This window comes from Hyaena hyaena, unplaced genomic scaffold (assembly GCF_003009895.1).
Source record: "Hyaena hyaena isolate Hyena2069 unplaced genomic scaffold, ASM300989v1 scaffold_15, whole genome shotgun sequence".
Lineage (NCBI taxonomy): Eukaryota > Metazoa > Chordata > Mammalia > Carnivora > Hyaenidae > Hyaena > Hyaena hyaena.
The window spans coordinates 5,333,979-5,359,968 of NW_024080647.1; the positions used below are offsets into that span (position 1 = coordinate 5,333,979).

At 48.5% G+C, this 25,990-nt stretch overlaps 1 protein-coding gene across 2 annotated transcripts in view; it reads left to right on the forward strand.

Annotated features, from left to right (window-relative positions):
- Positions 1 to 8,312, forward strand: part of DAPK2 (death associated protein kinase 2) — a 117,163-nt gene extending 108,851 nt beyond the window's left edge. For both annotated transcript variants that reach the window (XM_039219664.1, XM_039219671.1), the window contains 3 exons: positions 4,593 to 4,682; positions 4,792 to 4,875; positions 7,682 to 8,312. In XM_039219664.1, coding sequence (XP_039075595.1) covers positions 4,593 to 4,682; positions 4,792 to 4,875; positions 7,682 to 7,762 — 255 coding nt within the window. In that variant the 3' untranslated portion in view covers positions 7,763 to 8,312. The remainder of the gene's footprint in view (positions 1 to 4,592; positions 4,683 to 4,791; positions 4,876 to 7,681) is intronic.
- The last annotated feature ends 17,678 nt before the right edge of the window (positions 8,313 to 25,990 follow it).

The window sequence follows — 25,990 nt, forward strand, 5'->3', positions numbered from 1 at the left end:
TTTTCTGAGACACTAAACATGCTCCTAGGAGCCTGGTCAGAATTGCCCATACTCTCTGGCCAAAGCACCACGGGCTGGAAGGTGGGTACTGTCTGTTTGCAGAGAGGGGAGGGCCAGGAGAAGGCAGAACCCAGCCCCACCCCCCTGACGCCCCTAATTTAATCAATGGTGTTGCTGCCACATTCCTTCCGGGAACAGAATTCACTGCAGAATTTATATGTCTCTGACTGTCAAGGATTAGATAGTGTTAGCATTTGGTTGAGCCTCTTAGCAACCAAAGAGGCTCATTGATTAGGAAAGGCCAGCCTGATGAATTTATAGCCTGGGTGGCCCCCCTCTCAGAGTTCATGCTGTTTTGTGTAGCACATAGAGCTCTTGAAGTAATTGCATCACTTCCCCTTAATGGCCTCTGGGAATGATCCCCCCTCATATTTCAGTTGGGCCTCTTTGCTCCTTGGTTGCCAACCAAGTCCAGTGCCACTGCTGGACAAGTTGGAAGGTAGGACTCTTATTAATGGGATTCCTCTAACTGCATGTTGACTTCCGCCCATGGGGTGCAGGCATCTCTCTTCTGACAAGAGTGCCAATCAGTAAGTGGATAAAAAGAGAAAAAGAGGTCCCTGCTCTGCGAGAGTCTACCAATACCACCTCATCAAACTCCAAGCAAAGTGCAAGTGTCCCCTGCAAGGGTTAGGCTCAGAAGTGAATCACAGACGATGTTGAATTTAGAGGTAGAAATTTTCTGTGAGTTGGGGAGGCAGGAAATCACGCTGGAAAAGAGATACTAGTTGCTGGGAGGTGCAACAGAGGGATATTAACACAGAACAGGGGGCGCCTGGGTGGCTCAGTCAATTAAGCGTCTGACTTTGGCTCAGGTCATGATCTCATGGTTCGTGAGTTCGAGCCCCGCGTCGGGCTCTGTGCTGACGGTTCAGGGTCTGGAACCTGCTTCAGATCCTGTGTCTCCCTCTCTCTCTGTCCCTCCCCTGCTCATATTCTGTCTCTCTCTCAAAAATTAATAAGCAATAAAAATTTTTTAAAAACCACAGAACAAATAAATACAGCGTCAAATGTCAGGTAGTGAAAAGTGCTATGAAGACATAGGGTGCAGGCACAGGGAGTTGTGTGGGGACAGTTGGGATGCTATTTTATTTTATTTTTTAAATGTTTTTATTTCTGAGAGAAAGAGAGACAGCATGAGCAGGGGAGGGTCAGAGAGAGAGGGAGATACAGCATTTGAAGCAGGCTCCAGGCTCTGAGCTAGCTGTCAGCAGAGAGCCCGACACGGGGCTCGAATCCACGAACCGTGAGATCATGACCTGAGCCAAAGTCAGACGCTTAACTGACTGAGCCACCCAGGCGCCCCGGGATGCTATTTTATATTGGGAGGTCAAGAAAGGCCTCCCTGAGGAGGTGACATTTGAACAAAGACCTGAACAAACTGGCAAAGTGAATATATGAAGGATCAGGGGCAAAGACCCTGAGATTTGGGGTTCCTGGGCCAGCAAGCAGACTGTGTGATGGGAGCCACCACAACAGAACAGAGACAGGGAGGAAATCTGTTGGAGAAGGACCCAGATGGTACAGACAGACCTTGGGTGTCTGGGTGAGCTTGTTGGGTTCCATCAAGAGTGCCAGGAAGCTACTGAGGCTTTGATACCAGGAAAAGTTAGGCGCTGCCCCTCTTTTGCATCCCTAGACGGAGGGCTAGACCCAGCAGAGGAAGTGAGAGGCAATTAGGAAAGAGCCAGGAGACCTAGGCCTGGTGGCCCCTCAGTGCCCTCATCTTTTTCTCTGTCTTCCTTGTCCCCTCCTCTCATTCCCCTTCACTCTTTGGCACAAAGAGTGTTTTAGTTTGGGAGGGTGAACAGCCCCTGGCTTTCTCATCCCCCGCTCCATGTCAAGGTTGTGTGCATCTTCCTCCCTGTTCCCTGACTCCCACAGAAGTCTGCTGGCTCCCAGGCAGAGCCATGGGGAGTCATGGTGTCATGGCTGCCAATCTGGGTGCCTGGGACCTCTCACTGGCAAGAGCGAGCAGGTCCCAGGTCCTAGGATTACATCCAGTGTCTTGTTAGCAACTCGGGGGAACAATTTAACTATACAACTGTTAAGCACCCAATGGTATATGCTCTGGGTGGGGAGGAGGTGGCAGGGGACATTGGCAAAACCATGAAGAAAATTCTTTCTGTGCCCTCGAGTTGTTTTTCATTAGTGAGACGACCCCACTGCAGAGCTGGCCAAGGTCGGTGAGAAATATTGAGGGAGCCCACATGTGTTTCAGTCATGGTGGGGAGAGAGTCATTGCTTTTCAGAAGGTGTCTTGGAGGAGGTCAGGTTTGAACTGGGCTTTGAAACACACACAAGACTCCCAGGAGCACGGGGTTGGGTGAACATGGAAAGTGCCTTCTGCCAGAAGATTTTAAGTCCTAAGCGGTATGGGCCAGTTGTTTGCATGCACTGGCTTCCCAGGTGCTGAGCGCCATGATGGAAAATAAATAAGAATGGAGGAGTGCTCCCCGTGTGGATGGGAGACAAGACAAGATCAACACTCAGAAGTCCATGAGCTATGTCACTCAGCATCCACTGGGGGACCAAACGAGGCATTGCTGTGAGAGGCGGTCAGGGCAGAGAGAAAAATTGAGCTGGATGGGACCACATGGATTATCCTGGGCAGTTCATTTGTTGAGGCCACAGAATTCTTTGAGAACGGATGAAATCTATCAGCTGTCCTCAGAAGAGACGTATATCTATACACACCCATCAAATTGAAGTTTTTATTAAGATATAATTCACGTACCATAAAATTCATCATTTAAAAGTATGCAAGTCTTTAGTATCTTCACAAGGTTGTCATCAATATCTAACTCCAGGACAGTATCTCACTCCAAAAAGAAACCTCATACCCTCTCAGAAGCCTCTCCCACCCTCCCCTCTCTCCAGCCCCAGCAACTACTAATCTAATTTCTATCTCTATCAATTTGCCTTTTCGGGGCTCTTTGTAAACAGAAGCATACAATGTGTGGCCTCTCCTGTATTGCTTCTTTCACTCAGTATACTGTCTCCAAGATTCATCCACACTGTAGCCTCGTTGTGGTGTGTGTCAGGGCAGTGGACACTGGGGCAACGCAGGTTTGAACTGTGAGGGTCCACTTTCATGGGGACATTTTTTGTAAATACAGTATAGCACTGAAGATGTATTTTATCATCCTTACAATTTTCTTAATACTTACTTTTCTCTAGCTTACTATATTGTAAGGATACAGTATGTGAAATATAGAACATACAAAATATTTGTCAGTCTGCTGTTTATGGTATCGGTGAGGTTTCCCGCCAACAAGAAGCTATTAGTAATCAAGTTTTGGGGGAGTTAAAAGTTATATTGTGAATTTTTGAGTGCATGGGAGTTCAGTGCTCTACCCCTTGCATTGTCCAAGGTCAACTGTACTTCATTCCTTCTTATGAATAATATTTCTGAATTATATTCCATTTTATGGCTATACTCCATTTTGTCTATCCACTCATCAGGTGATGCATATTTCAGTTGTTTCCATTTTTTTTGGCTGTTAGGAATAATGCTGCTCTGAACATTCATGTAAGAGTTTACACACTAAAATTTGCAGCCATTTCAGGAGGTTCACAGAACCTCTGAAACCCATCTCTTGATGCAGGAAAGCTGTGTTTTACAGAAAGCGAGGAATTCAAGAAGGAATAGAGTCATCAAGTTGTTTACATTAAATGTGTACAGTTTTTTTAAAAAAATGTGTCCAGTTTTTTATGTCAATTATATTATCCCCATAAACCAGACAAGAAAACTGAGGCTCAGAGAAGCCATGCCAGGCTTCTTGGAGAAGTCAGGATTTAAACTGAACTTTGACTGCCAGCCTGTGAAAGGCAATGATATATCCCATCTCCTCTCAACCTCCACTGAAGCCCCTATTTCCTTCAATTTACTTTTTTTGTTGTTTGTTTTTAAATATTTTATTTATTTTTGAGAGAGAGAGCACACAAGCAGGGGAGGAGCATAGAAAGAGAAGTGGGGACAGAGGATCTGAAGTGGGCTCTGGGCTGACAGCAACGAACCCAACGTGGGGCTCAAACTCATGAACCATGAGATCATGACCTGAGCCGAAGTCGAACGCTCAACTGACTGAGCCCCCCAGGCGCCCCCTTTCAATGTACTTTGGGATGGAGTAGTAAGCTTCTGTTCGCCAACGAAGCATCTGTTTTGCTAAGCCCAGAACCAGCCCAGTGCACAGTGGGCATCCTAGACGGCTGTCCAATGACCCTTTCCTAATGTGAGCTGTGACTGAAGGCCCTGCCTCTCATTCTTCCCCTCTGGGGGGCTGATTCTCCAGCCCAGCCAGTGTGTGTGTCCGGCTGCGGTAATAATAGCTCAGGGGCACCAGGGCCATCTCCTGAACAGCTGAAACACCTGTAACCGTTGTCCTCGGTGTGATGTCCCTGTGCACGCCCTGCCCAGTGAGGAGGTGCCACGGTCAGGCTATAGATGGCATGTGGTCGGGGGTTGGGAGAAGGGGGTGGCTGCCGACCCAAGCCCTGTGTCAGCCACCACGCTCTGCTTTGTCTCTCAGCCGGTGGACAGCCAGCAGGCCCTGGTCCGCAGGGAGTCTGTGGTCAACCTGGAGAACTTCAAGAAGCAGTATGTCCGCAGGCGATGGAAGGTGTGTCAGGGTTCAGGGGTGGGGAGCAGGGGGTCCCGGGGGCTTCCTGGCTCCCTCCAGGGTCCCTGTGCACATTCTCACGTGGCAGTTCCTCTTCTGTCTCCCTCAGCTGTCCTTCAGCATCGTCTCCTTGTGTAACCACCTGACCCGCTCCCTGATGAGGAAGGTGCACCTGAGGCCGGATGAGGACATGGTAGGTAAATGCAGCGTTGTCTTGTTGGGCAGAATTCTGGGGTGGCCTGCGGCTCGGGGGTGGAAGGCAGCAGCTGGGTCCTAACTGTTTCCCACCAGTTCTGCTCCTCCCGTCCTCCACACGGTGCAATCGGCAGAGGCTGCACGTTCAGGGGAACCGCTGGGGTGGTGCCGGGCGAGGGGCCCTCTGACAGGCAGCAGGGGCTTCTGGAGGATCTTGAATCCTTTCCTGGTTCACCTTCAAAAGGACTGCTGCCGCCATTTCACTGCCCTAGTCTCCCCCTGAGGACTTGTAGCCTGCTGGGGACCTTGAGGACTCTGAATAATGAGATCACCATAGTCAATCCACAGTTTATACCTGACAATCCAATGATCTGCTGTAGAATGGGAGCTTAATACTCGGTTTTGAATTTTTCCATTTCTGTTTTGCTTTAGATCGCCAATAACAGTAATAATAACGTAGATGATACTTGATTAGCTTGCTACTGTTTTATGTACATTTAAAATAAGGAACTTATACTGGGCAAGAGCGTGGCTTCTGAAACCAGACTTTCAGGATTCACATCTGCCACTTACAAGCTGTGTGACCTTGAGGAAATTACTTAACCTCTCTGTGCCAAAATGCTATCATGTGTAAAATGGAGTTGACAACAGTTCCTACCTCACAGAGTAGTCACAAGGATTGAATGATGACATTATACGTGCTCAATATGGATTAGCAGTGATTATTGTTGTGTAAAATCTCCCTGTAGAGAGGCAGACTGCAAGTGAGGGAAGGCAGAGAAAGAGGGAGAGAGAGTCAGAAGCAGGCTCCAGGGTACGAGTTGTCAGCACAGAGCCCAACGTGGGGCTCGAACCCACAAACTGTGAGATCATGACCTGAGTCGAAGTCAGACGCTTATCCGACTGAGCCACCCAGGCACCCCTCCCTGCAGACTTTATAATGCAGTGCCAGTGCTTCAGAATGCAGTGTTAGCATTTCAGATCATAGGGGTGCTCTGGACAGATGTTCCCCAATACTCATCAAATGTGGTGAGGCCCCAGAAATGTCTGGGATGGCACAGGTCGGGACAGCAGCTGCCTGAGGTGGATGGGCAGGCAGCCCTGAACAGCCTCAGGACATACCGCACCCGCACTCAGGCTGCAACCCTGGACCTGGCACAGTCCCGCCCCCTCCCCCCCCTCCCCAGGATGGGGTCCTCTTTCTTCAGCCTAAGCTCTTGGTGATTCTTGCTCTTGATTTAAGGATTTATGGCTCCAGAGGTCCAAAGCAACTGTGTGGCTTTGGCCAAGACACGCCCCTTCTCTGACTGCTTTCCTCATCTGCTATTCAAGGGGACTGGACTGTCCCTCTGAAAATCCCTGCTAATGACAGGCAGACTTTTCCCCAGCTTACTTTTTCATTGTTTGGCTCTGACTCATGCTAAAAAGTTGCTAACTCAGCTGAGCTTGAGTTATTTTTATTGTTATAGCCAGGCTTGGTCCAGGATGGATTTGGCTAAAGTTGATTTTGACCTTGGATTTCCAACTGGCTCAGGCCAGGGAAAGGAGAGAAGGCTCTGGGAAGGAACATGGCACATGACTTGCTCTGATAATGCAGGGCATGGAGAGAGAGGACTAGAGAATAATTAGAAAGAATGTATATTTCTTTCTTAATTTTTGTCCTTGTGCAAATATTTAAAAACAGCCCTCTTTTTATTGAAACACTCAGCACCATCAGCTCAAAGGCTCGTTTTACGAGTGGAAAAGGAAGGCTTAGGTCCCAGACATCTATTTTTTTAAAAATTTTTTAATGTTTATTTTTGAGAGAGAGACAGAGTGGCAGTGGGGGAGGGGCAGAGAGAGAGGGAGACACAGAATCTGAAACAGGCTCCAGGCTCCGTCCGAGCTGTCAGCACAGAGCCTGGTGTGGCACTCAAACTCACAAGCCATGAGATCATGACCCGAGCTGAAGTCGGACACTTAACTGACTGAGCCACCCGGTGCCCTGCCGGACATCTATTATACAGTTTTCCAAAAGGGAATTTCCTTTAAATAATGATAATAATAACAATAATGATAGGTCCTTTTGTTTAGGGAGCCTTAAATTTGGACATCAGACAACAGATTTTTTACGACACATTTAAGTCTTTCTGATTGGTGCCTCTTTTAATACATTTTAGTAATTTGATTAGACTGATGTGACCTGAATGAAAAAGGCACTGTCACCTCCAGGATGGCTGCCTTGACTCTGGTTTAGCCATGGAGTACACTTTACTCTTTTTCTCTTTCATAAAGATGGAGCGCAGAAGCCACGTCCCTGGCAAGGCTTGCTAAAGGGGCGGCCTAAGCCAGTCGGAGCAGAGGGGTGTGGAACAGTGGCTGCCAGAGCTTGGGAGGGGGGGCGGTCCCTGTGGCTCATCCCAGCTTCCCATTCTCTCCAGGCTGAGCTCAGGAGGCCAGTCAACCCACAGAGCATGTACCCAAGTGGGCTTGATTATGTGGCAGCTACAAAGAACGCCAGATACCATTTTCATTATTATGATGATGATTTGGCGTCTCTTGGTGCCTGGTTTCTCCTAGATGCACTACCTGCTTTCCTTCCTCCTGGGAAGGAGGCCTCAAGGCAGTGGTGTGGCCCCTTTTCAGGTCCCTCCCCTCCCCCACCCAGTCCACCCCCAGATTCTGGACAGAGCCACAGTCTTCACCTCAACATCCACCTCCCTGGCTTGCCGGCCCTGGCCCAGATGCACAGGCTTGGGCTGCCCCGCACAACTCTGTCCCTGGCCTCTTGTGACCTTCTTGCCCTGGGCTTCTCTTTTTCCCAGAGGAATTGTGAGAGCGACACAGAGGAGGACATCGCCAAGAGGAAAGCTCTCCACCCTCGAAGGAGAAGCAGTACCTCCTAGCTGGCCCGGCTTGCTCTGTGCAGACCCCGGGTCCCCGCTTGTCACCAGCACCCAGACATTCTGTGTCCCTGAAAGCTTGGCAAAAACAGATGGGCCTACAGGGCTCAGAAGAGTTTACGGGGGAGCCAGGAGCCCCTGGGAGCTGTGACTGTCTCCTATGAAGGAGGCTCCAGCACTGCCGAAGCTCTTACTCTCCAGAAAATGGCGTTCACTGTCTGCCGACTTCAGAACCTGGGCTGGGCTGTAGACTTGAGAAAATGATGTAAATGAACATCATCATAGTGGGGGAAGGTCAGACTCAGGCAGGTTTTTCTCACAGGATGAGGGAGTTCAGAACTAGCCTGGTCAAAAGTGACACCAGAAAGATAGACACCTCCCCAGTGGGAACAAGACAAGTGAGTGAAGTGAATCTTAGGGTGTGAGGGACCAATCCTGTGACCTCCCAGAACCCACATGGAGTCAGCATGTTTTGCGGACCAACATATTTGACCTTCTAAAGCAGCCCACTGTATTGTAATTTTTTTTCATTTTTATTAAACTTCTGGTTTTAGCTGGTGCTTGTCTTCTTTTAGGGCTATCCCCATCTGGTTTTCTTTAGCTCAGGTGCCCATGACTCTGGGGGAGCACCCAAGGTTGGGGTGCTGAGTGGACAGTACCTCAGAAGGTCACACTGAACCATCCTCTCAGGACTATAGGGCACCTGCCTTCTCTATCCTTCCTTAAAGGTTTCCATTCCCCCCAAATCTGTGCAGATATAGCATATAATGCCTGCACCACCTCCAGCACTGCTCCCATCACCACTGCTGATATGGGCTCCGTTGTGTCTCCCAACCCCCACTACCACAGAGTATGACTGTATTTGGGGAGAGGGCCTTAAAGAAGTAATTCAGTTAAAATGAGGTCATTGGGGTGGACCCTAATCCAATGTGCTGGCGTCCTTAGAAGAGGAGACAAGGACATCAGAGAAAGACCATGTAACAACACAGGGAGAAGACAGCCATCTACAAGGTAAGGAGAGAGGCCTCAGAAGAACAACCTCGCCAACACCTCGTTCTCAGACTAAGGGCCTCAAAATCTGTGAGAAAATAAATTCCTGTTGTTTAAGCCACCTCTCTGTGCTACTTTGTTAGGGCAGCCCCACGGAAACAAATACACGTGCCAACTATGGCCAAGATAGGGGCAGAGGACTTTTGAAAGCTGTGGATGAAGAAGGGCAGAGAAACCCACAGGGAGAAAGGAGAGGGAAAGAGGTGGGTTATGTGGACCCTGGAGTGAGCATGGTAAGGGAACATTAATGACATGGAAATCTGGGCCCTGCTTTCCAGGCTGAATGAATGAATGGTGACGCTGACCAGAAACCCAAGAGAAGGTCCTTAGAAGCCAGAGATCAGGGTGAGGCACTGAGGCTGAGAAAGTATGTGAGAAGAGGTGGGAAGAAAGGGGAAGTTTTGGAAGGTGAATGGGGCAAAGGAACAAAGGGCAGAAAAAAAAGGGCCCGGGGTGGGGGTGGGGGTAGTCCTTTCCCTCGGTCAGCAGCTGGTTTGGCCCCTTGGCTCGCGCTATGTGAGCCACAGTCACACTGCCTTCAGCCGGTACATGCATCCAGAGCAAAATGGCCTCACAGGGAACAGGAAGGCAGTCCAGTTTCAGGAAAGCTTCCAGGGAGAACGGGAGGGGACCTGCCAGCGTGTTGAGGAAGGCCTGCAGCTGACCCGTAGTTCCCAGGCAGAACCAGCTCTGTGCCTCACTACAGCCTCTGGAGGGTGGCTGAGGCTGGGAGCCATGTTCAAGGCCCCTGGGCCTGTGAGGGGCTCTTGGCTGGGGCTGGGGCTAACAGGGGCTCAGTGGGAGCTCCTGGGAAGTAAAGTGTGGTAGAGGGAGGGGGGGACTTTGAGAATGCCTCTGAGGGCCAGCAGCCAGAAAAAGCCAGGCACTCACGCCTCTCCCATAGAGAGGTTCAGTCCCTGTGGCCTCTCTGCTGGCAGATGGCGGGTGCCCTCCAGGTGTGGAGATGAGGCAGCAGCTGGTGCATGGGAACCAAGTATGTTGGGTTAGCTCTGAAGAAGGATGTGCTGGCCAGCTGACACTTCAAGGCCGAAAGAGACCACGGTGTGCTCTGAAGCGAATGGAATATTCCAGTGACGAAAGCTGTGCTCAGTTAAAAGGCAAGTCTTCAAAGAGATCTGAGGGAGCCCTGCCCCGGAGTGTTTGCGTGTGTGTTTGCAGGATGCCACATTAATATTTCACAAATGCACACATAAATATTTTAGCGCACTATGTTTTAATGTCAATCCCACCAGCTTTCCTGACTCCAGATCTTAGAATGCACTTGCCTTTTCCAGTCACATATTTATTTGCTGAAAACCTTATTATGGAAGCAAATGAAGGCCCTATCATAAGAGGTGAACCATAAAATTTCTATGAAAGAAAAGTCAAGCCCTATGCTCTATGGACAAAGTAGGTACATGTGAAAAGGACTAAACTGAGGACTGAGATCTCACAAGGAATTTTATCTGGCAGAGGCTTGTAGAACTTTCTTTCTGTCTGGTTCCCAGCTTGACATCCTGACATTGTTCTGTTCACTGTAGCTGGACCCCAAAGAATGTCTTCTTTGGTGGTCTGCTGAGAGGATCCCATTCTATGCAAACCTTAATGGGTTTAGGGATGGGAGCAGTTGAAGAGTGGTAAACAATGGGTAACTGACATTTCAAAGAGCAGAAACACAGTTGGTGACCTTCCACTAATAATTTCTCTCTTCCTGTTTTTCCCTTTCTCCCACCAGATCTCCTTTTCCAATCTCCCCCTCCTTCCATTAGCAAGTCATAATATATAGCTGAAGTACATACTTTAGAAATGTCTTCACTTACTGACTAAAATTCATGTTCCCAGTTCTTAATGTAAAAAACAGTTGATTATATTATCTAGGGAGAAGTAATTCCACGAGGATTTCTCCCCCTGTGGACCAGTGATCTTCACCCCTGAGCTAGAAGAAAAATAAGAGGAAAAGAAAACAACAGAAGCTCACAGTAATTTTTAAAAACCTGTTCTGCAAGAGGAACACTTGGCATACAGGCTTTCACTAAACCCTCTGCATAACCTTGCCAGGGGAACAAGAACCCCATTTATACAGATGAGGAAGCTGAGACTCAGCAGAGTTAAGAAATTTGCATGCAATCACACAGCTTGAGTACTTGGGATCTAGACTTCAGCCCATTTTGCCTACCCTGCAATCCACATTCTTCTCTACTGTTCCTGGAGAAACAGTGTTGAGTGAAAAAAGCATCCCAGAGAATCACATACAGTAGGATGCTATTTTTATAAAGCTCAAAAACTATACCATATGTTGTTTAGGGATACAGGCAAGTATGATAAAACTGTATTTTAAAAGCAAGGCAATGACATCATTCAAAATTCAAGGTGAGGTTACCTCTGGGCAGCTGAGATGGGGAGGAGCACAGGGTGAGTGCTAGGCTGTTGGCAGTGTTCTAGCCAACACCAAGTTCGCTGCGGGCTCTCAGGAGTTCATTTCATTATCGTGCTTTCTTTTTTTTTTTTTTTTTTAAATTTTTTCTTAATGTTTATTTATTTATTTAATGTTTTATTTATTTTTGAGAGAGAGAGAGAGACAGTGTGAGGAGGGGAGGGTCAGAGAGAGAGGGAGACACAGAATCCGAAGCAGGCTCCAGGCTCTGAGCTGTCAGCACAGAGCCTGACGTGGGGCTCGAACCCACAAACTGTGAGATCACGACCTGAGCTGAAGTCAGATGCTTAACCAACTGAGCCACCCAGGCACCCCATCATTATCGTGCTTTCTTGCTTGCATATTACCAACCCTTGCATGTATAAAATATTACATTAAAATAATAAAGAGAGGAAGTGAGGTGAAACAAACAGATCCTAATGGTCATCAGATCATCAGATGTCAGATTGAACAGGACATGAAGCTGCTGTGTGGTGATTACCATTGAGTATGCCTTGCCCCTCGAAACTCAACGGCAGACTTTTCTGTCCTTTTACTGGCGCCTTGATCAGAACTCCTCCTGCTATCTTATGAAAGTAACTGGGCTGGATTAATATTCCTTGTTTATTTATTTTTGAGAGAGAGACAGAGAAGGAGGGAGACGGAATCTGAAGCAGACTCCATGCTCTGAGCTGTCAGCACAGAGCCTGATGTGGGGCTCAAAAATTCATGAGCTATGAGATCATGACCTGAGCCAAAGTTGGACGCTTAACCAACTGAGCCACCCAGGCACCCCCTTAGTATTCCCATTTTAAAGAGAAGGGGTAGAAAATATTCCCTACCCGTCCCAGCTCTGCCTCCCCAGTCATCACCTCCCCTTGGAATTTGTCTAAGGAGTCTGGTCTGAGGACATCCTCTGGGCCCAAGCAGATGAGCTTGCCAACTCTTGCTCTGGGTGTCTCTTTGAGTTTAAACCCAGAAGCTGGGTGGGATTTGAAATGCCATCTGGGCAGTTCCCCTGTTCCTGGGTAGGACGGCACTTGGATTTCTTCATCGCATTTTGAATTGAGAGAAGATGATCCTATGCATTTTGTCAATTCCCTCTTCTGGTTCTTATCAGTCCTGATTATATCACACCACTCAGAGCTAAAAAGCTTGGGCTATGTCCTGCCATTTTTCAGCTGTTGCATCTTGATCTTGTCATTCAACTTTTGTGGACCTTGATTTTCTGTTTATTTGTTTGTTTAAGTAATCTTTACACCCAGCATGGGGCTTAAACTCATGACTCCAAGTTCAAGAACTGCATGTTCTACTGACTGAGCCAGGCTGGACCTCAATTTTTTTTAATGTTTATTTATTTCTGAGAGAGAGAGAGAGTGCGAGTAGGGGAAGAGCAGAAAGGGAGGGAGACACAGAATCTGAAGCAGGCTTCAGGCTCTGAGCTGTCAGCACAGAGCCTGATGCAGGGCTTGAACCCACAAATTGTGAGATCATGACCTGGGCTGAAGTTGGACACTTAACCTACTGAGCCATCCAGGCACCACCGGACCTCAATTTTTTAATCTGTGAAATGGTGATAATAATGTTGTTTGCCATGAATGCCTTGTTGAGACCAATTTTGCAAAGGAGATTTGTCGACTTCGAAGAACTTGGCAAACATAAGGGATTTTTTATTTACGTAATGTAACTGCACTCTGGGACCACAGGCAACTTTGAGAAGTGCTAAAAGAGAACGACCATGGCCAATAGTAACACTCAACACTGGTGGCCTAGATTCCTGGCAGAGGCCTCCTGGGGCCTGGATGCACCTCTTGCTCAGCTCTTCTCCAACACACCTGTGTGATGCCTGATTCTGCACAGACACTCAGCAAAGATTTATTAGACATAGGAGAGAGCAAGAAGGGCTTTCCCCCACACGGGTGCCAGAGGCTCTCAGCTGGCCATCTGGAGGGGGCCTGCTGAGAGGCTAGAAGCAGAAACAGTCAGGCATTGAACAGCACTTACTGCTGCTTTGTCTTCTCATTCAGGACCTGTGGTATGATTACTAGATCTAAGGAGGGAAGGCACAGTGGAAGCGTTGATGGGAGGAATGAAGGGAGAAAGGAAAGAAGTGTTGCAGTCACCAAGTCAATCACTCGGCTCCCCTTCCAGGGTTGGGGAATCCTGCAGTAAGGGGCACTCTTAGCAGCTGGACTCCTGCCGCCAGCACATTCAAGATCCATCAGACTGTTCACACTGAAGCTAGTCTCTCCCCAGGTTGATGACTGAGCCAATGAATGAGCATGGCAGGGTGGGGGCTGGGTGGGAGGAATGGTAGGTTCTAAAACCAGGCCACTCCTGTCCAGTGTAGGACCCGCTAATCCTTGTTCTGGGGCTCCCCAGTCCCCTGGCTGAGACTCTCTCATAGGTGCACTGTGGTCTGAGCTTCCTATCCAACTCTCCTTCCTTCCTTCTCTCTTCTCTTCTGTCAGACCTCCTAGTGGTCTGAAATGCCCCCTTGCCCACTTGTGCTCCTTTGCCCTTTATCTTTCCCAGGTGACCCCTCGCCCATGTCTCCTGCATTTCTGATTCCATTCCATCCTGACATCTGCTTCCCAGGGGACATGCACTGACACAGGGAGGGAGGGAGATGGCAGGAAAATTTGAACTTGTGCCTCCTTTCCATCTCCGCTGATCTCCTTTGGCAGATGTGGACTGGCAGAGCCAGCTTGCTCACTCGATGGCTGGGTGCAGAGCGGCCAGTGCTGAGTTCATGTCTTTTGAAAAAGTGATGGTGGTTTGTGTCTTTGGCTAAAAAGCATTTCTTTCTTTCTTTCTCTCTTTCTTTCTTAAGCTTACTTATTATTATTATTATTATTTTTATTTTTTTTATTTTTCTTTTTTTTTAGTAATCTCTCTCTCTCTCTCTCTCTTTTTTAAGTAGGCTTCACGCCCAGTGCAGAGCCCAATGCGCGGCTTGAACTCACCACTCTAAGATCAAGATCTGAGCTGAGATCAAGAGGCAGCTGCTTAACTGACTAAGCCACCCAGGCACCCCATATTTTTTAAGTAATCTCTACCCCTAATGTGGGGCTCGAACTCACAACCCCAAGATCAAGAGTCACATGCTCCACCGACTGAGCCAGCCAGGCGCCCCCAAAAGCATTTAAGTAAAAGCCAATCCCCTCTTTCTGTCCTTTCTCCTGTCTCTTATCTTGAATCCCAAAATCCTGAACGTGGCCAACGATGCCTCATGACCCAGCCCCTGATTATTGATCTAGGCTTTGAGCCCTTTGCTCGCTGTGTCCCTGCCACCAGGTCAGGAGTAACCTGTGTTCGTCACAGGTGCTTCTTCCTGCTTGCTTCAGGCCCAGGCACATGCCCGTGGTCCACAGTGTCCCCTCTCCCACCCCAAACTCCACCTGCTTTCTACCTTTTGGGAGTTAGCTTCTAATTCTTTAAGTCTCAACTTAAATACACTTCCTGTGACCTTCCTCTACTTCCCCCTTCTAAAACCTCGCATTGCACCTTTATGAAACTCCTTAATTTTAATTAAGACTGGAGGGCTTAAACAACTCAACTTTATTAACTCACAATTCTAGCAGCTGGAAGTCAAAGATCAAGGTGTCAGGAAGGTTGGTTTCTTCTGAGTCCTCTCTCATTGGCCTTCCTCCTACATGTCAGTGTCCTAACCTCTTAACATCAGTCATACTGGATTAAGATCCCCCCGCCCCCTGTATGACCTCCTTTTACCCTAATTACCTCTTTAAAGAGATAATTTACCTCCAAATCAGGCACAGTCTAAGGTATTGGAGGTTGGGACTTCAACATATGAATTTCAGGAGGAAGAGAGGGAGACAATTCAGCACATAACAAATGCTTATTTTAAGAATTACTTAGGGGGCACCTGGGTGGCTCAATTGGTTAAGCGTTTGACTCCTGATTTCAACTCAGATGATCTCATGGTTGGTAGGATTGAGCGCCGCCTGGGTCTCCGTATTGACCACACAGAGCCGGTTTGGGATTCTCTCCCTTCTACACTTCCCCATAAATAAACATTTAAAAAAAAAAAGTGTTACTTAGGTTTTGATGTCTGTCTCCTCTGGTAGGCCATAAGCTCCGTGGGAGCCAAACTGGGTCTCCCCATTTGCTGTTTTCTGTACAACGCCTATGGGTGCTCAGTATTTATGGAAGGAATTAATGAATGAGTTTTCTTTCCTGGGTGGATCCGAAACGGCAAGCGTAGCTGCAGGACCTCAGACTGGTAAGAAGCTACAACGGAGCCCTCAGAACCGGACAATGGGCAGACACCCTCTCCCAGCACGCCTATCCCTCATGGACATACCCACTTCACACAAGGGTGTTGAAAGTCTACTGTGCATCAGACTTTTGTTTGGCCTTAAAGGACGGATAATCTGATGAGAGAAGGGAAAAGAAGGTATGGGTTGGTGTTCTGAATTCTTGTCCTTATGCCTTTTTATGATTGGACTTTGGAAAGTGACCAAATAAATGAAAGAGCAAAACTTCTTTTCTGGGTGCTGAATTAGTAGTGTGATGAATTAAAAAGTCTATGCTTCTCCCCTCCTCTAGTCATTGTGACCCTGTTTCTAGGTCAGAGACCCAGAGGGCCCTGCCAAAATGCTGGGAGCTACCTGCTGGGGTTGGAACAGGGGTTCAAGGTTAGGTAAGCATGGAGAGACCTGACTCTGGCCGAGTCCTTTGGAAGAGTGATTGTGTGTTTCTGGGTCTTCCCAGATATCCATGTGTGTGCATATCTCTGTGTGGGTGTATTTGGATGTGTCAGTGTGTATGTACATCACAGGATGTGTCTGAGTTTTGTGTGTGTCTGTCTTTGTTTCTGTGTGTGTGCATCTGACTATGCGTCTAGGTGTGTCTGTGTGTGTGCATGTGTGTCTATGTGGGTTTATCAGAATGTCTGGGTCTTACCCGAAAGAACTCATGGGGAAAGCACCTCTGGGGCTGGGCTTTGCGGCACCTGGTTCTAAGGCCGTCAGACCTCTGAGGCTGCTCTGTTTGACATTCCAGGGGACAGGGTTTAGGACAGCCACATCTGCTGAGTCATAAGGATGTGGGCTCTGTGTGTTCACAGTTGGACATATCTCCTTTCACACACACGGGGAGGAAAGATTTCAGATGGGTTGGCTGACCCTGCATTCTTTCAGAAGGTCATGACCTCAGCCAGCCCCAGGAAGGGGAGGAAATGAGAATGTTCAGGAGACCTACGGGTTGGCAGAAGGCGAGCTGAGACCCGGGTGTTCTCCAGCTGGGTCCCCTGGGTCGTGGCTTTCTCAGGCCATTCCAACAACCAAGCTGCCAGCTTTGAAATTGACTGATGGGCACTTCCTGGTGAGGGAGGAAGCCAGGGTGGATTGTCTTGAATGGTACAAACAGCAGACCTCACCAAACTCTTACAAGCAGTGCTGACCCTGGAAGGCCCTACCAAACCATGAGTCTAGACCCTAGAAAATCCTTCTCTTCCCTCTTCACACCAACCAACCAACCAACCAACCAACCAACCAACAAATAAACAAAAAGTCTTGCAACGGTATGCTTAGCCAAAATGGAATCAAGGGAGTTTTTCAAGCTTGTCTGATTCAAACAGTAAAATTTTCCCCCAGGGATGGCAGGGACAGAAAACCTCAGTCACATGCCCCTTGACTGGAATGGGTTTCCTAGGCTCTTTCCCAAGAGCAGATGGGGAAGGGCAAGAGGACATTTGCCCATGGATGTGTACTTGGCAGGGCATCAGGGATGGGAAAGGGTTTGAGCTGGGCTACGGATGTAAACATACACCCTCTGAGCATTCACCTGCGCCTGGCATGGTGCTAGGCACTGTTCTCAAGGAGCCCAGCCAGGGGCAAGCCTGTAGATATTCAGCTTACCTACAGATAAGCTGCTTCCCCTAGGCCATGAAGCTAGAGGCACAGATGTAGATGAGGTGAGGGACGTGGGTGTGGGTGGATCAAGGAACAGTTAATCCTTCTGAGGAGGCCATAATCAGAGGAGGGAAATATGCTGGCCTGGAGCAGGGGCCCCTCACCACCGGTCACGTCTTATATTTAGACAGTGAAGACTATGGACAAAATCTCATGCTTGCCTACCATCACTCTCCTCCGGTAAGGTCCAGCCAGCCTGTGGAGCCTTGGGGTTCTGAAATGCAGGGTAGTGGGTTTGGCGGGGGTCAGGCTTTCCTGGGGAGAGAGCAGCCTGAAAAGGAGGTTGGGGTGGTCAGTACCTGCCTAAGCGGGAACGTCGGTGACTGTAAATGTTCGTCCAACCTCACTAAGGATGCCTAGAGGTAGCAGGGAGCTCACATTCTCCTGGAAGGACCTTCCAGAGCCGATGTCGAACTGTTCACTTTGTTACAAGTTCTTTCTCTGGTTGAGACCAAATCGTTCTCCCTAAAGATCTGTTCATTGCTCTGGTTCTGTCTTCCGGGGTCACAAGCATTTAACAAATATATGGAGGTAAAGATGAAAAAACAGTCTGTGTCGTCAAGAAGTCCACAGACCAGTGACGAGGACAGCTGTTACCGAGAGCAGGATGAAATAGGGGCTAAGCTGTGAGCTAAGGGGGGGAGACTTGCGTCCTGACTGATGGGAGCCCTGGGGGCATCCAGAGGAAGTAGCATTACAGACAGGCATCTTTAAGGGAATTTGTGTTTCTGGCGAGCTGTGGGGGCCAGGCCAGGCCACAGCTTGAGCAAAGACACAGAGCCAAGAGAGGGCAGAGAAGCTGCTGGGGCCATGGAGTAGCCTGGCAGGGCGGAGGTCTGGTGGGGACGGGAGTGGTGCTGGCCATGGAGGCTGGATCACAGAGGCCTTGAACCCAGGCCGGGGGAGGTCCAGAATTTCTGGGAGACTTTACCAGAGCTGCGGTTTACATCAGGTATTCTCAAAGTGGGGTCCCGACCAGCACACCTGGGACCCAGGTAGACACGCATATTCTCAGGCTCCACCCCAAACCTGCTGAATTACAGACTCTGGGAGTGGGACCAAAAGGTCTGCTTTATTAAGACTTTCAGGTGATTCTAATGCAGTCTTTTGAAAAATAAAATAACCGAGAGTTGAGGGAGGGCTGAGGGAGGGCTGAGGTGGGAGGGGTCTGGAGGAGGAAGCACAGCCAGGGCTCCTGGAATCACCTGCACTGGCAGGAAGCAGGCCTGGCCCGGGGAGGGGCCAGGAAGAGTTAGACGGATCTAGGTTCCAGTGCTGGCTCCTCACCTTCTAGCTGCATGAACCTGGGCAAGGAAGGTGCCTTTCCTGGACCTCAATTTCTGCATCCTCAAAAAGGAGTCCCAGCTGGGGGATGGTAGGAGATCTTGCCAACCACCATCCCAGGCCCAGACCGAGGGCTGTCGCGGGACACAGGGCGTTCAGTGCTAAACCCAGGAGCGTGCAGGGCAAACCGGGATGGTCAGAGAGAAACACTACTCAGAAGGTTTATGGAGGGCATGGGTGGACAGCGGGGTTGCTGAGGTCCCCAAGCCCATTCTCGCGTTGCCAGCCCCTCTTGCCACCTGCTTCTGGTGCCCAGTGGGCCTGGCAGGAGCCCCTCTCACTTGCCTCTGCCCTGGTCTAGCTCCAGAAACCAGCAGAAAGGGAGACGGGGCCCAGGGCTGAGGCAAGGACGAAAGGTTGGCTCCCCATGGCCGTGTCGTTGGCCCAGTGCCTGGGTCACATGAAATACAATATGGCTGACACCTCTCAGGCCCTGCTGATGCTGCTGGAGGCTGAAAATACCCAGTACCCTGGCCTGGGCGCCTGGCTGGCTCTTCCGGGCCCGGAGTCGGAAGAGAGGCTGTGGTGTCTGCTTACCCTACTACTCTGGTCTCAGCTGGGTTTTCACCACTGTGGCTGGGGCCCAGGGGCCGGTGTGGTGGCTGCAGGGTGCTGTGGCCTCCCACCTTTCCTTTGTGTTGAGTTTTGTTAACAGACACCTGAGGTGCAAACACCAGATAGAAAAGTTACCCACGGAAGCTTTCTCAGTGAAATGGAGCGGCTTCTTTTTGAAGGCCCCAAGGAACCTCTCCATGTGTTTTGCTGGGGTCTGGGGGTGGATTAGGTGATTTGTTTAGGCCTGAGACCCAGAACCAGAGAGGCTGCTTCCTCCCAAACTAATGGGGGAATCTAAGGTCACTGCCAAGAGAAACAGAACAGATGCTGGGCAGTGCTGTTTACCTCATTCTGCTTCTGGGATGCCCTCTATTTCTTCAGGGTTGCTTCATGAGCAAACTCTCTGGAGTTCAAATGAGGCTTCCCACTCCCAGCATGGCCCCACCCCTGCCCAGGAGCCAGGCCTGCTGCAGCCTCCAAAGCCAGGTCAGGCCAGGCCTCTGGGTTTGAATCCCAGTTCTGGCACCTTCTTGGTCAGGTAACTTTTGGCAGGGAACTGAGCTTCAGTTTTCCCTCTTAGAAATGGGGATGACAATATGTTCCTTGCAGGGATGCAGCAAGGATGTTAGAATGAACTAACGCACATAAGCTAATATCATAGGTGCCCAGTACCTTGCGTTCAGAAAGTGGTTGCTGCATAACATGGACGCTTCTTAGTGGCCTTGTCCAGTAAAAGAACAAGAATAAATACATAAATGAGGAAACTGGAGCAGGAGGGAGGGGAGGATAGAAGCTCTGTGTAGTATTTCTGCCCCTGGCGACTGCTCTGGTGACTGCAAAGCATGTGGTTGGCAGGTGCCTTAACATGAAAAAGGGGTCACACCTCTTACTCTTTTTTTTTAATGTTTATTTATTTATTTATTTTTGGGAGAGAGAGTGGCAGAGAGAGGGAGACAAAGAATCCCAAGCAGGCTCCATACTGTCAGCGGGAGACTGATGTGTGGCTCAAACCCAAGAACCATGAGATCAAGACCTGAGCTGAAGTCGAGTTGGATGCTTAACTGACTGAGCCACACAGGCGCCCCCACACCTCTTAATCTTAAGAGGCCACACCTCCTTGCCTCCTCAGCTCCCCCACACTGTGGGCTGGGTGTGTGGCCCCCTAGCCTGCATGCAAGGCAGGGTCAGTTAGAAAGTCTCACTGCCCAGCCAGGAGGCACATCCTGCTTTCCACGCATCTGCTCCCCACCCCCATCCCCCACCCCCAAGCTGGAACTCCATGCTCCCACCAGGACCACCACCAAGTGCAAAGCAGTCTTGCGGCCTCTTCCCTGTGCCAAGGACAGCCTGGGTAGGAGAAGCAGTGGCAACAATCATCCCACCTGTGTGCCTGCCACGTGCCAGGTGATTTGCGTGTATTATCTTTTGTCTTTACAACAATCCTAAGGAAGAGCTATTTTCTCTGTTTTACAGGTGAGGGAGACTGAGGCTTAGAGAGGCGAATGACCTTCCTAAGACAGCATAGGCAGCAAACTAACAGGAGAGTTCAGGTTCAAATCTAGCTCTACCTGGCTCCAAAGCACTTGTGATTTCCACCACACCATGGGGAGAAGCGTCAAGGTGCAGGTCAGGGTTATCCACCTGGGACTTGGGGGAGCATCTCCTCTTACTGGTCCTTAGCTTCCTCATCTGTGAATCAGGTGATGCCTAAGGTCAGGATTCTTTTGTCCTTACATCTGACTTCTCAAAGATCCTTTGCTGCCATGGGTACAGAGAACAGCCAGGGGAGAATTGTGACACAGGTGCGTATTTCCCAGTTTCCTCTTGTGAGGCTCTTCCTCTGGCCACGCTGGTGTCTTACCACTGCAGACAGCTTGGAACCAGGTATTCACCCCTCCCGGACTGCTTCGTCCTATTCTCTGAACAACTCTTGCCCACAGCCTCAAACAGAACTTCTTTTTCAGTCTAGTGTCACATCTCCTTTGGGTTCTGCCATCTCTGAGTAGACCTAGAAGGGAAGCTAAAATGCTGACCTGAATTAAGGAGTGAGGGGGTAGTGGGCTTTTTAGTTGGATTTTGTCAGGAGCCTCTAGAAACATTGTCTTAACCCAAAAAAGCAAGTGGCCAACTTGCAATTTCATCAGTGCTTCTCTGATGCCCTCACCCTCTGGTGCATTCATTGTGATTTTTGCTGTATTTGGCTCTCTCCTCAGACTATATGCTCCCTGAGGGCCAGGACTGGGCCTTGCTCTCTGGCCAGAGGAAGTGCTTAATGGAGCACCCCCGCCTCCTGGGGGAATGACTGGAACTAGATCGGACCCACGTGTGGGATCTGAATCCACGTCCTGAGTCCCCCCATCATCAGCCAGACCAGAATTTATTTCTTGGGTAGCTAAAGAAGCGAGAAGGTAGAAGGAAGGAGGGAGAGTGGTTAGCAATACCAGAAGCATACAGATTTCTTTTTCCTCAGTCTTTCCAATGCTGAGTCCTCCTGGCACACTGGCCACAGCACGCTCTCAGAAGCCAGGCTACCCTCTTTTGGGCAGAGGAATAAATTTATCAAGAAGTAACTAAAGAAAAGAGAAGTAACATTTATCAGACTCCTGCTAGGTACAGGCATTTTTCTAGGTTTGCATACAGACTTTCTCTGACGTTTAACTGTACCCATCTGGTGATGAGAAAACTGAGGACCTAGAATACTGAGCCATATGAGATAACAAGGCTAGTAGATGGTGGCACCAGAGCTTGAACTCAGGTTTAACTTTAAAGTCTACGTGCTGTGTGCTCCTGTAGGCTGCCTCTGGGTGGCTCCTTGGGACACAGGGGTTGCGGAACTCTTAGTGCTGTGCCTCATTCCAACCAAGACCCACACATACAGCCCCAGAAGCTGTGTGCCCACAAGAGCCACCCACCCAGCCTGTGGGCACAGTGCCATGTTACCCTCCCTCTTCATCTGTATCTGCGGAGCATCCTCACAGATTTTTCAGAAGGATGCCTGGAATCTTGTCTACGGCCACCAGGCGGCGCAGCATAAGCCACGGGACCCTAACTCCTGGATCTAAGGCTCCGCAGGTTCTTAGGGAACTTCTACAACAGGCCACGATTCCAATAAGAGGATCCCGGGTAACCAAAAACTACAGGTCCAATCCTTGAGAGTCTGGTTTGATATTGTGACTTGTGTTCCGAGAGTCTGCCATTATTTTTATGTTGCATTTTTAATTTCTGAATTGGTGACGTTTCATTCACATGGTTCAAAACTTTTTAAGTATGACAAGATATATACAGAAAAATCTCCCTTCCCTCCCTAGCAGGTATTTACTACTACTTGTGAATCCTTTGAAAGATTATACATATGTACGTAATACATATGTATATAATCATTTATATATAAGGTTTTATATAATGTTTTATTTATTATTATGTAATATAAAAGGATATTGTTTTCCCTTTTTTTAATGTTTATTTTGAGGGAGAGAGAGAGACAGAGTGCAAGCGGGGGAGAGGAAAGAGAGAGGAAGACACAGAATCCAAAGCAGCCTCCAGGCTCCAGGCACTGAGCTGCCGGTGCAGAGCCCAACGCAGGGCTTGAACTCACTAACTGTGAGATCATGACTTGAGCTAAAGTTGGATGCTTAACTGACGGAGCCACCCAGGCTCCCCTTTCCCCATTTTTATACAAGTGGTTACATATCTTTTTGCTAACTGATTATTGTTTTGTTTTATTCAATTTATTCAGTTTCAGACTTAGTGCCTGGTTATGTCAGCCGTGATTGCTACTATAAACATTCATTTGATTTTTTTTTTTTTAATTTACTTCTAGGAGAGAGAGAGAGACAGCGTGAACAGGGGAGGGTTAGAGAGAGAGGGAGACACAGACTCTGAAACAGGCTCCAGGCTCTGAGCTAGCAGTCAGCACAGAGCCCAACGCGGGGCTAGAACCCACAAACCACGAGATCATGACCTAAGCGAAAGTCGGACGCTTAACCGACTAAGCCACCCAGGCGCCCCTCGTTTGATTTTTTAATTGGCTAATCTCAAATTGTGGTTTTAGGTCCCGTCTGGGTCACTAGGTGTGTGAAGCTTACTTTGTCTCTCTTCCATGATACTTGATTCCCACTTACACAGGATGTGCGGAAACTTTTGGTCAGTATACTTCTTCCACTCAACTTTCAAGTGATCCTGCTCATTTCACTTAATGAAAGGCAAAATAACATAATGCTTCTGATGACTCCGTCTGATTCTTTCTAGATCTCAATCAGCCTCTTAGCCTTGGGGAGTCTTGGTTCTCATGAACACCACTTTGGGAGTTAGGTCTTTAACCTGTTGCTGTATGATAATGCCAAACTCCTGGCTGTACATTTTCCAAGCCCCCTCACGATAGGGTGGCACTCAACTGGTCCGCAACCACAGTGACCTATGAGATCTGCTTCCATTATAGGGAGATCTGTTTGCTTCTTGGGGTCAGAGTGTTGCATATTATATCTATTGTTCCATACTTTTTTTTTACTTAACAATATAAATATAGGGATTTTTTCCATATCAGTTCATCAAAAGGCTTCCTCATTCTTTGTTACAGTTTTACAGTAGTCCTCTGAATGGATGAATTGTGTTTTTACCAGTTCCCTCATGATAGGTATTTAGGTAGTTTCTTTTGCTATTATGAATAAGGCTATAATGAATAAACTTGAACATATGTCATTTCATATATGTGTAATTCTGAGGGTAAATTCCTAGAAGTAGAATTGCTAGATCAAATGGTATGTGCATTTTAAATTTTTACAAGTACAACAGAATTGCCCTTGATAAAGTTTGTACCAATTTATAATTCTACCAGAGGAGTATGGGCATGCTTGTTTCCCATCAACTTCAGTGTGATATGTTACCAACTTTAGGATCTTTGCTAATCTGATAATGTAAAAATTGATCTCTCAGCATGTATGTTATTATGAGAGAATATGTGAGGTGTTTTCATATTTTTAAGATCTATTTATGTTCTCTTTTCTGTTCTTTGGGGAATCTGTCATTTATAAAATGTTCATCACAGCATTAGGCAGCACACAAAAGCGCAAAGACGGATATATTTAATTACATTCAAATCACAAACTTCTTTATAATAAACAAGCATTAAAAAGTTAAACTAACAGGGAAGAAAATATTTGCAGCATGTATTCCCAATATAACCTGCAGAAGAATTTTCAAAAGGAAAGGCAAAGGCCAGAAGTTAGACTTTGTATCATCCCTGATCATTTTTATAGCTTGCAAGGAAAGTGCTCATACCATATGACTCCTCAAAAAAGCCCACTGAAGTGGGTGTTATCGCTTCATAAAGACTGTAAGGCTCAGAAAGGTTAATGGACCTGTCCAAGGTCACACAGCTGGGGACAGGAAATGAGGTGTTGTGATTCTACCTGAACTATGTAGAGACCTGGGCTCCTGCTCTGGCTTGGCCATAACTTGTGGCTTGGCCATAACCTCTAAGCAACCCTGAAGAGGTCTCTTTTCCCTCTACCTCAGTCTTCTTGTCTGTAAAATGGCTGGATTTTTAAGGTCCTTGCTAGCTCTAGACTTCTTTGAGTGGTGGGGATGGTGGCGGGTAAGAGTAAAGTGTGGGGTAGGATTTGGGAGGCTGCACTGTGGAAGCGTGTCCATGATGGGGAGGTGGTGAGTATAAGTGTGTTCACGGTAGGTGTAAGGGCATTTCTGCAGCCAGACAGGCCCTTCCAGGGAGTTCCTGGGCTCTTACAAAAAGGAACTTCTATCCAGAGCTTCCTCTGACCCCATTCCTGTCAGCAAGCCAGGCCCCTGAGCCATGGGGGACATTGTTTTGTCTCCAGGGCCCATTTGCTAGCCTCTCCCCATTTTCCAGAGTTTATTGTTTTCAAGTTCTTCCTCAGGCTCTTCTTTCCTGAGTTTTAAGGGAAAGGAATACTGTAATCTCTGCTTTGAGAAAGGTGCAGACTAAGAGGCCTTATAAGGAAAGGACAAAGCTCAACCCTGAAGGAAGACAGCCAGTGGCAGCAGCTGTGGATGAGGCTGATATTTTCGTAGATACCGGAGTAGCGGCTCATATCCCATAGATAGTGATGTAGGAGGCCTGCCCTGTTAGGAGTCACCTTTCTACCCAGTCAGCCATGGGGACATTCTGGAAAATCTACCTTAGCACAAACTGGAGGGCAGTGAACTATGATAGGAGCGTGAGATCCAGCCTGCTGGACAGATGACCCCAGAGCCAGACTGAGGCAAGAGTGGGGCCAGGGAAGATGCTAGCCCTCCCCCCACTCTGCCCACGTGGCACTATAACAGGGGCCTAGTTTGCCCCGCGTGGGTACATTACTTGACTAAATGGTCAATGGACATTCTCTTTGAGAGAGAGAGAGAGAAGGGAAGGAAGGAAGAGAAGAAAGCATTATATAAACAAACTTTGGAAGTTAGGATATAAAACAAAACATGATAAAATAAAGGTGTTATCTATAAATGCAACATTGTAGAGTTCTAAGCAGGCTTGGAAGGTCTCTGTTGTTGGCATCAGTCGTGGGTTCTGTGCGTGTCTGTGTGTGCATGGGGCTCGCTGAGAGGTCTGCATCTCCTGGGCTATCAAGTGGACAGGGCGTGGGTCAGAGGAAGGCCAGTGGGGGCCCTTCCCAGCCCCTGGGGCTTTCTGGATGACAAGAGATGAGCCCAGAACAGGACCTGGCTCTGTTCTGCCTGGAGATCTTATCCTCCCCACTCTCATGCTCACACCAGCCCCAAAGCAGAATGCCCCAGGCTTGGCCCGAGTGTCGTGGAAAAGCAGCTGGGGGCAGCTTTCCCAGGCTTCCCGCCCGGGGCTTGGCCCTCAGGAGGAGGTGCTGACAGAAGGTCACTGAAGCCTGGCCCAAGGGGGAGGAAATCCTCCAAAGGAAGGAAGTGGAGCAGGGGTCAGAAAGAGAGAGA